At 46.7% G+C, this 14,907-nt stretch overlaps 1 protein-coding gene across 1 annotated transcript in view; it reads left to right on the top strand.

Annotated features, from left to right (window-relative positions):
• Positions 1–3,688: 3,688 nt before the first annotated feature.
• Positions 3,689–14,907, top strand: part of LOC311019643 (neprilysin-like) — a 29,684-nt gene continuing 18,465 nt past the window's right edge. The window contains exons 1-4 of the mRNA XM_084019232.1: positions 3,689–4,071; positions 8,508–8,684; positions 9,432–9,467; positions 10,724–10,885. Coding sequence (XP_083875358.1) covers positions 4,029–4,071; positions 8,508–8,684; positions 9,432–9,467; positions 10,724–10,885 — 418 coding nt within the window. The 5' untranslated portion in view covers positions 3,689–4,028. The remainder of the gene's footprint in view (positions 4,072–8,507; positions 8,685–9,431; positions 9,468–10,723; positions 10,886–14,907) is intronic.

Here is a 14,907-nt window from a genome sequence, read left to right as displayed (position 1 = left end):
TGTGAATTCATCACGTTAATATGATAAAAGAAGAGGATTAGAAACAAAGTGAGTTCTGAGTCTTTAAATACGTCCATCATCATTATTCTCCAAATAGGAATTATGGATATTTAAGGCAGGTTTAATGTGGATCTACGGGAAGGCTTTTCTTTTTGAACGGACTGTCTGTGTGAGTCACTTGTCATTCCTCTTTCCAGGCGATCAGATTCCTGCAGATAGCAACTCCCTGTGGGGAAGCGTGTGCAGGCAGGTGGAGGAGAAGGGAACGTCGCTGTCCGTGACGGCTGATAATCATAAAGCAGCGAGACGGGAGAACACACAGGACGACCAGAAAACACAGAGACCTGGAGGAAACACATCATATGCAGAATAGGCTTTAGATTTATATATATATATATATATATATATATATATATATATATATAATTGTAATAATTTAATAATATATAATAAGTGGAATAATGTGCAAATGTCTTGTCTTATAGAGCTCCAAACAAATGATCTCAGCTCTTATTGATGCATGTAAATAGGAATGAACAGAGGATTGTTTGTAAAAACTTCATGGCATGTACAGTGTTGATACTTTTTTCTTTGGGGGACACATTGTTATGGTTTAAAGTTGGTTCTGATTAGGTATTTCTAGGATATTGCAGATCTCCAGAGAATGAAGTAAACATTTGATCATCCGGCCTTGCTTCATTGTTTTTTTGTAACGGCTTCCCATGTTGGCTCATGTTTTATTACAACACTTTTATTTCATAGTGAAATAAACGTGCAACAAAAGAGCCTCGGATACTGTCGTCTCCCTGTGGAAACGTCAGCTTAGCTCTTCTTCTTCTTCTTCTTCTTCTTCTTAACTGCCACAAACCTCTGAGTGACAGTGCCCATGCTCATTATGGGCGTGTGTGTGTGTGTGTGTGTGTGTGTGTGTGTGTGTGTGTGTGTGTGTGTGTGTGTGTGTGTGTGTGTGTGTGTGTGTGACAGCAGAACTGGACAGCCTGTCTGCCAGCTGATTGGACGGTTCCTCCCCCGACGCTTCCTGATAGAACGTTCCTGACCTTGATCCGTGACCAACAGAACACATCTCCTCGTGGTTGTGACACTCGCCGTGATTCACGGAGCATATGTGGACCGAAAATACAGAACTGCTCCGTTAGTCAGCGAGTGTTGCTTCCTCCCATCTCTCTGGTAGCAGACGCGTTACTCACGGCTGGATGGGAAATCACAAAGCAGCATCTCGAGGAGTCGCGTAGGTGTTTTAAGAAATGAAAACCACATATTTCCAGTCATGCTGCTGCATGATCCATGTGTGGACTGTAGACCTAGACCCAGACCACCGGAGGACTTCCTCTAATCCAGCTCTTCTCTCCCTCTCCATCCATATACATGTTAATACATGTATATGGATGACAATGTGACACGAAAGCCAATCAGCGTTGGAGATCGTCCTCCCGTCGTCATGACGTCGACCAATCCTAAACGGAGGAACGAGATCTTGTCTCCTGGGTCTGTGGTCCCCCAGAGGTCTAGATAGTAGCTCACATGAGTCCAGAGACCAGACCAGACTATGTGGAGGAACCAGAGACTGTCTGTGGTCCCCCAGAGGTCTAGATAGTAGCTCACATTAGTCCAGAGACCAGACCAGACTATGTGGAGGAACCAGAGACTGTCTGTGGTCCCCCAGAGGTCTAGATAGTAGCTCACATTAGTCCAGAGACCAGACCAGACTATGTGGAGGAACCAGAGACTGTCTGTGGTCCCCCAGAGGTCTAGATAGTAGCTCACATTAGTCCAGAGACCAGACCAGACTGGAGGAACCAGAGACTGTCTGTGGTCCAAACAACAAGGTCTCTGCTGTATTTATGTCTAGATGACCTTATTTGGAGTGTTGATGGAGCAGCTACAATGTTAGCGTAGCCTAGCACCCATCAACCAGACTCCATTCAGAAAACCAGCGTTTTAACAGTAGTTTGCATGTCTTTATTTCAGGGACTTTTTTCTTCGTCGTGTGCTGAACAGATTCAAAGACCTCCGAGGCAAATAAGTGATTTGTAATGTTGGGCTGTATTAATAGAATAAAGTTTAATTGAAAGTGTATTTTTGGCACTGACTGCTTTCATTGAGAAAGAGTGTGTGTGCAGGTCTGTAGTGTTTCTATCTTTTGCAGAGAAAGGCTGTTTAATACCTGCGTCACCCCGGGCACAGCGCAATTAAAACTCAACCCTCTCCGGGAGTCGACCCCACGCTGGGCTTCCTCCGCACGGCCACAAGGACGGGAGAGAGAGAGCTTTTATTTGAAGAGCAACAAAATGAGGGAAAATATGATCACAGAGGGCTTTTATGCTGCTGAACATCTTCTAGATGCACTGATATGTGTAAAGCCTTCAGAGGGGGAATCATGCTGTTCTCTATCAGAAGGCTTAAAGGCACCATCAAGGGGACACTAAAGGAGGACCTGCATGAAGATCCATGTTTTACGTCCAGCTGTAAATAGAGAGTCATAAAGCGGAGAGGAAGTGTGACGAGGCCACGAGGAGACGGTTGGGGTGCAGGATGAGGGTTAGATCATTTAGAAACAGGTTTCCTAATCCTGTCGGCGTCGTTACCAGATGTTTGATTGCTTCACTTTGACTTCAACTCTGTGGGAAAATGTTCTGTAACTTAAAGAGATAAATAAATAGCACATCCCCGCTCGTATCCATCACCTGACCTAACCTATAACCTATACATCTTAATCCAGGGTCCTTTTCTTATCCTGTAAAATCGGATATCGGCTATCACATTGAGACGTCCATTATTCAATCGAACGGAAGATCGGTGGTTCGAATCCCGGCTCCTCTGGGCGAGATGCTGAACCCCACAGTGTGAACGTGTAGCTCCTGATGCGTTTAATCTTTCCAACCAATCAACGTTATGTCCCGCCTCCTGTTTCAGCCCCGACCGCGATCGGCCGCTGACGAATGAAATCACCTCATTTATACTCGTTTCTTCTCACGTTCATGTTAATCCTGCTGTGTTTGCAGATCCAGATCCAGATCCAGATCCAGTAAGGGTGCCGTGCTGCTTGTGTTCATCAGATCCACCCGTCGCTCCTCCACAGTCCAAACATGGTCACTTCCTTCTATGGTTGCAAAGAGGTTTGCGCCCCAGACCATGAATACAGCAGCTACCGGTAACTTTACTTTTGAACCTTTTATTGCAATTATACATTTAAGTCAGTTATAGGCGATATTATTGTTTAAAAAATTATGTAAAAGTAAACGTTTTATCCAATGAAGGCTATAGATTCTTCTTTGTGTGTGACAGCGCCCTCTATTGACCAGCCGCCACTGCTGCAGGTAGTACTGGTCCCGTTCATGCCTTCAATCAAGGAGTTACATTGTGACAAATTGGAGTTCCACCTCAGAAATGAATCATCTGTGTTATTAAAACTGTCCAAATATGAATATGATCACAGCGGTGTGTACTTAATAACCACAACTTTATTGACAGTGGTTCACTGGGACGCGCGCCAGTTCACCTGGAGCGGCGCGTCCCGGATCCGGGATCCGTGTAGGTGTTCCAGGCGCCCCGAAGAGGAGGCAGCGCCGCGGAGGACCAGGAACTTCCGAGGGGGGCCGCCGCTCAGCGCCTCGCCGTCCGTCACCGGCGCTATAAATATGCCCCCCCTTCACACACACACACACACACACACACACACACACACACACACACTTGACCAACCCGCCGCCGCCTCCACCGCGCCGACACTCTGATGGGTCACATTTGAATCCAGCGATCCTCCTGTGAGGGACGCGGACTTGTGAGCTGTGTGCGCGTGAGTGTGTGCGCGCGCGTGCCCTGCTAGAATAAATAAAAAAAGCCAAAGAAAGAAGAAGAAGAAGAAGAAGAAGAAGAAGAAGAAGAGGGGAGAGAGATCTGCGCGCGCCCCTTTGGTTTGGAATCCGGGATGAATCGATCAATCTGAACGGATCGATCAGCACCTCGCGCTCCGCTGTGTTGGGTTTTTTGATGGATCAGCGGATGTGATGCCCATTTATATCATCGACCGAAAATTTCCCGACACATCTGGTAAGTCGCTTCTCGTATGATGGCGCTGCCATGCGCGTGCGCGTGTGTGTGTGCGTGTGTGTGCGGTTTTTTGTGCGTGTGCATGCGCGCGCTTTTTGCCGGCTGGGTGACACGGGGGTACCGCGTGCACCAGTTGATCATGACACCCCCCCCTCGGAATTCCCGACGTGCAACAGGAGACCTGGCAACGCGTGTAATACACTGCTGGAATAGTACCGTGACAGTATTGCAGTAATATCGACACAGTATTGCAGTACTGTAGATACTTCTGTCCCAGCTGAAAGAGGGATTTTTTGGGAGTTTTTTTACATTTATTTTCCCTTTTTCAGAATAAAAAACCCTAATTATGAGGTGAAGTTCATTCCAGCCCCTCAAAGTGAGACATGGGGTTCTAACCTGACTTCAGTGGTGCAGTGTGCAGGTCCAGGGTCAGTTCTCAGAGTCGTATACTTCCCACAGACACAAGGTGTTATTCTAAGTTAAAGGAGGCCACATTCCTCCACTCATTCAAACTCAATTAGGAACATGACATGTTCATGGGCTCGCATGTAGGCTGTCAAAGAGAAATGTGTGTGTGTGTGTGTGTGTGTGTGTGTGTGTGCAGACAGACAGATGAGTGATAGTTTTAATTTTGGAGAGCGTGTGAGTTTATGTTTCAGATTCATCACGACGGACAAAAACAAAACAAAAGAAACCAAGAAAAAAAAAAAACATCATGGAAAGTAAAAAAAAAACATTTACAAAATAACAAATCAGGCGTTAAACAATCCTCAGCTACGCTAACGTTAGCACGCTAACCCGATCCTTGAATCCACCCGGGTCCAGGTCCTATAGTGTCTCTCCGAGGTCCCGCAGGGAAACGGTGGGTAGATGTCTGTACAGTAAGTGGCTCCTTAAGATTCATACCTAACGTGCCTCCGCTCACTGAGACCTGATTTAAGACCTGTCAGGGTCCAGGGTTGTCCCCCCTCCACCTCACTAACACATTCCTCCACTCATTATGTTCCCTTTCAAATACATTTTCATGTCTTGCACACGTCGGTTTCACACGAGATGCAAGCGGCCGCCGTCACACTAATGGGTTAGCTCACACAAAGAAAGAGACAGCGAAGTTCCCGCCTCCTCCCGTCAACCCGCCGGCTCCACAACCGCCTCCTCGTCTCCTCAACCGCCTCCTCGTCTCCTCCCGTCACTCCTTTTCCTGCTCGGATCAAAAACACAGAAACGCTGCTGGAGGGACCCCCAAGGCCTATAGAGACCCAGGAGGGACCCCCGAGGCCTATAGAGACCCGGTGGAGGGACCCCCAAGGCCTATAGAGACCCAGGAGGGACCCCTAAGGCCTATAGAGACCCGGTGGAGGGACCCCCAAGGCCTATAGAGACCTGGTGGAGGGACCCCCAAGGCCTATAGAGACCCGGTGGAGGGACCCCCAAGGCCTAAAGAGACCAGGTGGAGGGACCCCCAAGGCCTACAGAGACCTGGTGGAGGGACCCCCAAGGCCTATAGAGACCTGGTGGAGGGACCCCCAAGGCCTAAAGAGACCAGGTGGAGGGACCCCCAAGGCCTAAAGAGACCAGGTGGAGGGACCCCCAAGGCCTACAGAGACCTGGTGGAGGGACCCCCAAGGCCTACAGAGACCTGGTTGAGGGTTAGGGTTATATTACATATAAAACTGTGTTCCTTATTAAACAACACTCATGTGTAGTGCAGCCTATAGTTCCATGTGTAACAGTACTTTGTAATGATGGATGGATACTATAAGACATTAAAATAATAATTGTTCTATTTTGACATTTCTACGTCACAATTTCTCAACACGATATTAAACAAACAGGAAGATTTATGTTTGATTATTGTAGGTTGTATTCATGTTAAGGTGGATTTTTGGACACATTTACATTTTTGGAAGAAAAAAAAGTTTGGCATCAAATAATTTTGGGGGACCCCCTGCAGTAACTCTGTGGACCCACTAGGGGTCCCGGACCCCCTGTTGAAGATTGCTACTGTTAATCCAACACCAAACCCAGATGGAAACCCAACAGAATTCTGCCTAAAAGTCTGTTAAGGTGGGTTTTTTGGACTCTGAAGATCCTGATCCTGGTCTAGTCCCGACTGCATGTGTAAATGTCCTGAGGTAACTGTTGTTGTGACACTATAAATAAAAATTAATGGAGTTAGGAGAGTGGCCAATCCCCGACCTGGATAACGGTAAATGGATCTGCATTCCTAGAGCGCTTTTATAGCCTTTTCGGCTTCTCAGGGAGCCCTTCGTTGGCAATATGGGGGTTCTGTGTCTTGCCCGAGGACACGTCGGCACGTGGACAGGAGGGGCTGGGATTCGAACCGTCGATCTAAGCCACAGTCGTTTAATCACGAAGAAGAATGGTTTGACATTCGGCAGGACAGAGGCCGAATGGTGCTGTTAAAGGCAGAGTAGGTCATTTGGAAAAACAGATTTTGACTTTGAAAACAAAGCCCCGCCCCCCTCATTCAGACCTCTGTTCAAAGCCCCGCCCCCCTCGTTCAGACCTCTGTTCAAAGTCCCGCCCCCCTCGTTCAGACCTCTGTTCAAAGTCCCGCCCCCCTCGTTCAGATCTCTGTTCAAAGTCCCGCCCCCCTCGTTCAGACCTCTGTTCAAAGCCCCGCCCCCCTCGTTCAGACCTCTGTTCAAAGTCCCGCCCCCCTCGTTCAGACCTCTGTTCAAAGCCCCGCCCCCCTCGTTCAGACCTCTGTTCAAAGTCCCGCCCCCCTCGTTCAGACCTGTGTTCAAAGTCCCGCCCCCCTCGTTCAGATCTCTGTTCAAAGTCCCGCCCCCCTCGTTCAGATCTCTGTCAAAGCCCCGCCTCCTTTGTTCAGACCTCTGTTCAAAGCCCTGCCCCCAGAACGCCAAACGAGTCCTCGAGATTGGCAATCAGGAAGTAGGCAGGCAGGCCGTCCAATCATTTTCTCCGGCCCGACTCTTTTGATTGGACGGTGGTTTTTACAGTCCTGCCACGGACACAGAAGACATTTATCTATTTATTTAATGTCAGAGCATTAAAGTATTCATTGCTGTCGGTATGTTACGAGGATTTCAAGTCATATCAGAGAAAGTGTTTCCGAATAGAAAAACCTCCTCAACCTTTAATTCATAATAATAATAATAAATACAGTGACTTTGTCCTGTTGGTTGGCGGCGCTCTCGTCTCCGTCAGACCCGCCCATCTGCACAGATGCCTCATGACAGCAGCTCGTAAAAGTGTGTGTGTGTGTGTGTGTGTGTGTGTGTGTGTGTGTGTGTGTGTGTGAGGGATTAAGCATTAATTGCCTTCAGAGATAAACTCAACCGCTTGTTACATGAACTTTGTAAAGTTCTCACTCGGCCCCAGAGAGAGAAACAGCGAGAAGAGGAGAAGGTTTCTTCAGAAGTGTGTCTTTCTTTCTTTGGTGTGTTTTTTTGCCACTTGAGGGTAAGAACTAACAACGTTCTCACCTTTTGCTACTGTTTGTCTTTCCTCATTACGCTTTCCTCTCACTGCCGGCTGTGTTTCATGCTTTTTTTATCTCACTTTCACTCTTTGTACTTTTTTTCTTTCTTCAGCTTGAGTTTTAAAAAAGATTTAACAGAATGTTTGTCTTAATGTCTTTATTTTGATTTTGAATCATACGTTTTAAAGAAGCTGCAGCCAGAAAGTGTTTTGGGATTTTTTGAGGTTGATGACTCGAAAGTTGAATTTTCAGAATTGGATTTTGAAATGATGCTGACATGATGAGATCGTCTTTCCTTCAAGTTCCTACGTGATTGTTTTTTTAATGTTAAATAAGTCTTTTTATTCTGTTTTTTAAAATTATTTTCAACCTCAATTAATCTATACATTAACGTATTTGTTTGCCAAATCCATTAATTGATTGGTATACTGTCAGGAAATTGTGCGAGCCCAAGGTGACGTTAATGTTCAACGTAAGATAAGATAAGATAAGATAAGATCATCTTTATTAGTCCCACATCACCCAGAGGTGCTGGGTGAATTTCATAGAGCTGTTTTCAGTGTGAATATCAAGACAAACTAAATAAATCAACTTTGTTGTGATTTAACTGCAATAAACGGATCAAAATGATGCCGAATTAACGACATAATGACGATGATTGGTAAAAAGTCAGAAGTCGTGGTTTGTTAAGTCTATCTGCAGGACGATACGCAAATCACTTTTAAAATGCTTGTTTTCTGAATGGAGTTTGGCTCGATCAGAGCTAGGCTACGCTAACACCGTAGCTTCTCTGTAAACACTAAATATAACATCTCGCTGTTCATTTGCACCCTTTTAAAAATCGCTTTGACCTTCCATCAACAGCCAAATGTGTAACGACGGTGAAGTGATCGTTCGCTGATCGGTTGCTGATCGGTTGCTGATCGGTGGACTGGCGTTGCCATGACGATTCTTCTTCTCTCCTCAGGCGAGTCGATACAGCCGGCGGCTGAACGAGGAGAGCTCACAATGACGGAGACCAACCCGCCCAAGTCGGCGAAGAAGCCTCGCTGGACCTCGCTGGAGGTCGGCCTCATCACCATCGTCTCCCTGCTCTTCATCGTCATCGTGGCCCTCGTCATCCTCTTCGCCACGCAGAAAACCGGTGAGTTCAGAGGACCGCAGACCTGGTCCCAAACCCGCTGATCATGAGATCCAAAGCGTTGTGTTCCGGTGACCAGAAGACACTCGAGCTGTTGTTGCTTCTAAAAGCAAAGTGCAAAAGTACAACGACTGAGCCGGAAAGAAGACGAGCAAAGTTCAGGGATGTTTACCTCCAAAGTGTTCTGCTCACTTTCACTTCAGACTCTGTGAATCACAAAGAATGTAATATCTGGAGCAGTTTGACGTGTCTCGTTGCCGTGGGAAACCGATCCAACCGGCTGTGTCCAGATCAAATCCCATCAGTGATAGGATCATTAACATCCTCACTTTTCTCGCCTTCTTGCACTCGGATGTCAAGCGTTTTTAAAAAGGCGCTGACTCGGCGGTCCAAGGTCTGCTGCTGCGAGTCCAGCTGTCTGCTAGGGTGACATTAAACGCTCGTGATAAACAGCTTGTTTATGGATCCGCTGATTAATTATTGACAAACAGAACTGAACTGGGAAGTTTGGCAGGTCAACAAACACCCGTCGGGTAAAAGAAGGTGTTTAAATTAAATGTGATGATGCGTACGAGAGCGGCGGCGGCGGCGTATAATAAAGCCTTTAATTACTGTTTGTACCTGAACACATCGTGTGCATTCAGGCGTAGCGTATTTACCAGCTCACTGTGTGTGTGTGTGTGTGTGTGTGTGTGTGTTCTAAAGGAGGATGAGTTGATGATTTATTCTGTGTTTCTTTTCTTCCTGCAGATGAAATCTGCACCACGGCCGACTGCACACAGTCAGGTGAGCCTCGTTTGTTTATCGTCTCCTTCTGAAGGCTTTGCGTTTGTGGTCCGGGGACGGGGGGGGGGGGGGGGGGGGGGGGGGGGATTGTGAAAGGTATTTCAGAAACACTTCAGTTGTGAACATGTTTCCTCTCAAAGTCAACGGCGATCAAACGATCCCGATCGGCTGAAACGTGTCGCAAAGGATTATTGTTCCCGGATCAACGCTTTCTCAACGCTGATGTGTGCGAAAGGTTTCAACATGTAACTGTAAGAGCTGCTGGGAAACATGGTTGCAGAAATCCTGCAGAGACCTTTTTGTTCTGGATCACGTAGAACCGCTCTCAGACTAGAAGTCAAACATTTCTTTTATTACTCCTTCATGCAAACAAACCCTCCACCTCTCAAATCTGACATCTTTATTTGATAATTCAGCTCATCAGCGCTGTCGTATCACATCAAAGATAGAACTCCTCCTCTGACAAACGCTCGTTTACGATGTATTTTTGGGAAACCGACGTCCCAATTCAGTCAGATTTGACGGACAGACTCGTCACAAGAGATTCTCTCGGCTGCTTCGTGTCATTAATTGCAGCTCAAAGAAAAAAAGTTCCCAGTTTTTCCGTCTCCAAGGAAAAACATAACCCAGTTATTGCCACGACGGAGTCCATTAAATATATATAAATATGTATATGGATACATATTTATGGCTCCTGGAAGAGCGTGAAACATCCTGGCCGCCATCCAAGGTCTAAAGCGCTCCATAATCTTCGTTAATAGTTCGGATCAGAGGATCAATCCGACTCACATCTGTCCGCCGGCCGAGCAGCTGCTCATCTGCAGCACAAAGACCAGAAACAGCTGGAAACAGCTGGTCCGCCTCCGTCTGAAGGTAACTCACGTCACACCTCTGAGCCCACAAATTAGCACATTTACACTTTTAGAGAAGTGAACCCCACACGGCGCTGGTTCTCCGCTAAGACGCAGATCAGCGAGCTTCAGGGCCCGTTAGCCGTTAGCTCCACTAAGCTAACCGGCTGCTTCTAACAAAAAGAGCGTGAGTGACGTTAAACTTCTGGTCTAACAGGAATAAAACAAATATGAATATTTCCCGACTATTAAACAATGTTAAACAGGCTCGTGGCGGCTCTGGCTTGTACGGCGCCCTGAGGGACGCCTCCCGGAGCATACGGGTCTTACAGTTTTCATGAGGATTTCACACCAAACCCAGAATAGAATGCAACTTGTTGTCCCCCCCCCCCCCCCCCCCCCCAGCTTCCCGCCTCATCGAGAACATGGACGCCGGCGTGGACCCGTGTGACAACTTCTACCAGTACGCCTGCGGAGGCTGGCTGAAGAAGAACATCATCCCTGAGACCAGCTCCAGATACAGCACCTTCGACATCCTCCGGGACGAGCTGGAGGTCATCCTCAAAGGTCACACACACACACACACACACATGAATCTTTGTTGTAAAGCAACAATAAACAGCGAGTCCTTTTCAGAGCGGCTTGAATAGGAGCTTAAAACAAGACTTTTCCTTCAGGGACTCTTTAGATTGGAAGTAATAACGTCTGAGTGGAGAGATTGGCAGCGTTGGCATCATTGGTGTGTGTGTGTGTGTGTGTGTGTGTGTGTGTGTGTATGGTGTGTGTGTGTGTATATACATTACTTTCAGACATCTGAGGCTGTTTTTCTAAAGACGTCAACACTTCATTTGGAGTTTGTACGTTTGCGGTCCGATGGAGGGTCAAGTTACTCTGCACCCCCCCCCCCCCCCCCTGTGTGTGTGTGTGTGTGTGTGTGTGTGTGTGTGTGTGTGTGTGTGTGTGAGGCTCCATACTTCACTCGGAGGCCGGTCCGTTCCCGAGCCGGAGGAGAGTTAAATCTTTCGAGGGGGGCAACAAAAAGTCTCCACGGACCGAAAACTGAAAACACTCAATCTGCCAACGAAATGTACAGTTTATGTGCGTCGAGCTGATTGGCTGCCGGAGAGCGACGGGGTGACGGGGGGGTGACGGAGGGATGGGGGGGGGAGATGGATCTTAGTGGCTTTAAAGTGCAGCCTGTCTCTTGGACTCCGATAATTTGCAGCGGCCTTGAGCACTTTATCTGTCCGATGTTGACGGGCGTCTCGGGACGCTGCTGTTGTTGTTTTTTTTCTCTTTTTCCATCTGGCAGATCGTCTCTTCATAAAAACAAACCTGAATCCAGCTGGTGTGAAGATTTATTTTATCAGTGAAATTAAACATATATCTACGATAATTAACCTTTCATAATAAAACACATTATTGTTATGATATCAGACGTCTTTGCTTTAACTTTAATTTGTTTTTTCATTCCATTTTTTTGGTTGAAATTGGAATACATAATACGTCATTTTTTTTTGCTAAAACACACACACACACACACACACACACACACACACACACACATACATACCGGTATGTCCATAAACACACCCAGAAGTATAGCAGCTTTAACTTTTAAGCTGTCCTTCTACTTCCACACGTCACATCGTCTGTTGTCTTGTTATTCTTTAAGGGTTGTTGTCGTGGTAAAAGTGTATCATCCTCATTATAAAAGCGGCTCGTTGAGGTTCTTTCACAACAATTAGGAAAAATGCAACGACGTTAATGTTTTTGGCTTTGTGGTTTATCGGCTATAAAAATCACAACTACGGCTCATTTTGGGCCTTTTAATGTTGTATGTGCATTCATGCATTCACGTACATAACGTGTCTCCTTGTTAGCGTGTGTGTGTGTGTGTGTGTGTGTGTGTGTGTTTGTGTGCAGAAGGGGATGGAAAAACACACTTCTGCAACTTAATGATGAAATATTGGGCAAAAATGTTTTGAGACTTTGGTGTGATGGAATGGCGAGCAGCCAGAGACTGCTCTTAATCATTCAACAGCTTAAACTCATTGTTGTTGTGCTCATTCCTCTGGCTCGCCACTCAGAGTTGGAATGCGGCCGACTCTACTGTACACACACACACACACACACATGTTCAGGTTCTGTGTGTGTGTGTGTTCTGCAGTAGCAAACAGGATTTATTTTTCTCCTCGATGACTTGGAGGTGTGAGTTATGACCTCGCCGTGGAGGTGACATCAAACATGTGACCTCTGGTCCTCGGGACGCGGCCGCCGCCACCACCTGCTTCAGGAGCGCGCTGACGGACGGATCCGTCTTCCTGTCATCAGCCCGCGGCGGCCTGGAAACACCTGGACGCGGTGCAGCGAGCGGCTCCGGGCCGCGAGGGCGGCAGTAAAAAAACAAAAGAAGAAAGGTGGCGAGCGTTTGATGGGTTTGCGGCTGCTTGTAAATGCCTCGGATTGTTCTCTGCCGCTGTAAAAGGTCATAAAAGATTCATAATGAGGACGTGAGTGTGACCACAACACACACACACGCAGGTGTAGCATACTGTGCAATGACTTGCCCAATTGGCTGTGAGTGTTTTAATTACCAGCTCGTTTGTGTCGGGAAGATGAAGAGGCGGGAGGAAGAAGAGGACATTCCTGAGGTGAAATAGAGGACAGAAAAAGAAGAAGAAGAGTGATGATGGAGGAGGAAGAGGAGGAGGATGATAGTATATCGATGTTTGAGCCAGTAAATGTGAATCAGCGTGCGGTCGTCGTCGAGTGAGAACAGAGAGAGTCAAAGTGCCACTACACCGCTTATAGACATGCTGGCGTCAGGCGGCAACCTCCGGCTCTGAAAAGTAAAGCCGAGGTTGAAGTGCCTTAAAGCTTTCGCTCTCTCCGCTGGCCACCAGGGGGCGACTCCTGTCTGGTTGTATAGAAGTCTATGAGAAAATGGTCCTACTTCTCTCTGCTGGCCACCAGGGGGCGACTCCTCTCTGGTTGTATAGAAGTCTATGAGAAAATGGTCCTACTTCTCTCTGCTGGCCACCAGGGGGCGACTCCTCTCTGGTTGTATAGAAGTCTATGAGAAAATGGTCCTACTTCTCTCTGCTGGCCACCAGGGGGCGACTCCTCTCTGGTTGTATAGAAGTCTATGAGAAAATGGTCCTACTTCTCTCCTGATGTATTATCTCAGTAAACATTGTAAACATGAGTTTATGGTCTCAATCTCTAGTTCCAAGTCTTCTTCAATCCAGCATGATGTTCATTTAGTACATTATGGTCCATTTAGAGTCCACCAGACCAGAAAGCAGGGGATGCTTTAGGGGGCGGGGCTTACCTGCTGATTGACAGGTCGCTACCAAGCTACCAATGCTAGTTAGCTACTAAGATGACTTTAACACTTGTCACCTGTTAAGATGAACCTTGAACTACAGAAGCTAACTTTGTTAGCAGCTTCACACCAGAATCTACATGGATCCAGATCCAGAAAGGATGCTGCTCTGGCTGCTGCTCTAGATCCACCCATCGCTCCTCCAGAGTCCAAATATGGTCACTTCCTTCTACTGGATGCAAAACATCCAAGACGGCAACGGCTAAAATGCCAAAATGAAGGCTTAGTCCACAAACCAACGGGTGACGTCACCATGACGACGTCTGTAGTTTTTAGTTATGAAGCTAACTGCCATCGTGACTCTGGACTCGTGTTCAGATGTCGATAACAGAAAGTTTGTCCAACGCAGCAGATAAGACAAAGCACTTTGTTCACATGACCTTCAACATTCCAGTCCGTTGCACAACAACATAAATATTCTCATCAACATATCGAATAAAGATAACAGAACCAGACGATCGCGGCCAAGTTAAATACGCCGACTATTCAGGGCCAACAAAAAGATCCTGAGGTGAAAGTGTGTTTCTGCCAGCGAGGATGCTCATGAATAACAGGAAGGAGTCCAAAATCTGCCCCGTTGGCCGTTTCTGGGCCAAAACTGGCATATGACTTTGATTTAGAGGAAGGGGAGCTGAGGGGCATTACTGTCACTTCATATATGCACATGGATCATATACATTTGATCAAAGAAAACCCCATAGTCTCCAGCAGAGTTTAGGAAGGGTTGTTGTTCTGCTTTGGACGACAATTTAAACGTGTTCTTTAGTCTATTACATTTCCTTAAAATGGGACGACTGTCACTGTTTTTATGCCACACAGAAGAGGAAACGTACAACGGCGTAGCAGCGGACTGTGGGGGCAATATTCAGAGAGAAAAAGTCCGAAATTTGCCACTTTATAAATATAAATATAGTCGATATAAACAAGATTCTTGGTTCTGCTAACAGCCGATGTTTGCCGTTGCTATGACAAACAAACATAAACACCCATAAGATGACAATCTGTCCTCATATGAATAAAGGCATCAACATCATCACCATAAGGACCTTAACGAGGTGATGTCACACGTTGGGATGATTCATTACAAACATACACGTACATTCATGGGACGTTAGCTAGCATAGATTTGGTTGTTAGCGTCGTAATAAACATAATAAATGCGTTTTTTCTCAGCATATTGCCCCCCTCTCTCGGCTCTTGG

The sequence above is a fragment of the Eutrigla gurnardus genome (genome assembly GCF_963514095.1).
Source record: "Eutrigla gurnardus genome assembly, chromosome: 10".
Classification (NCBI taxonomy): Eukaryota; Metazoa; Chordata; class Actinopteri; order Perciformes; family Triglidae; genus Eutrigla; species Eutrigla gurnardus.
This window is presented reverse-complemented; position numbering and strand designations above follow the sequence as displayed.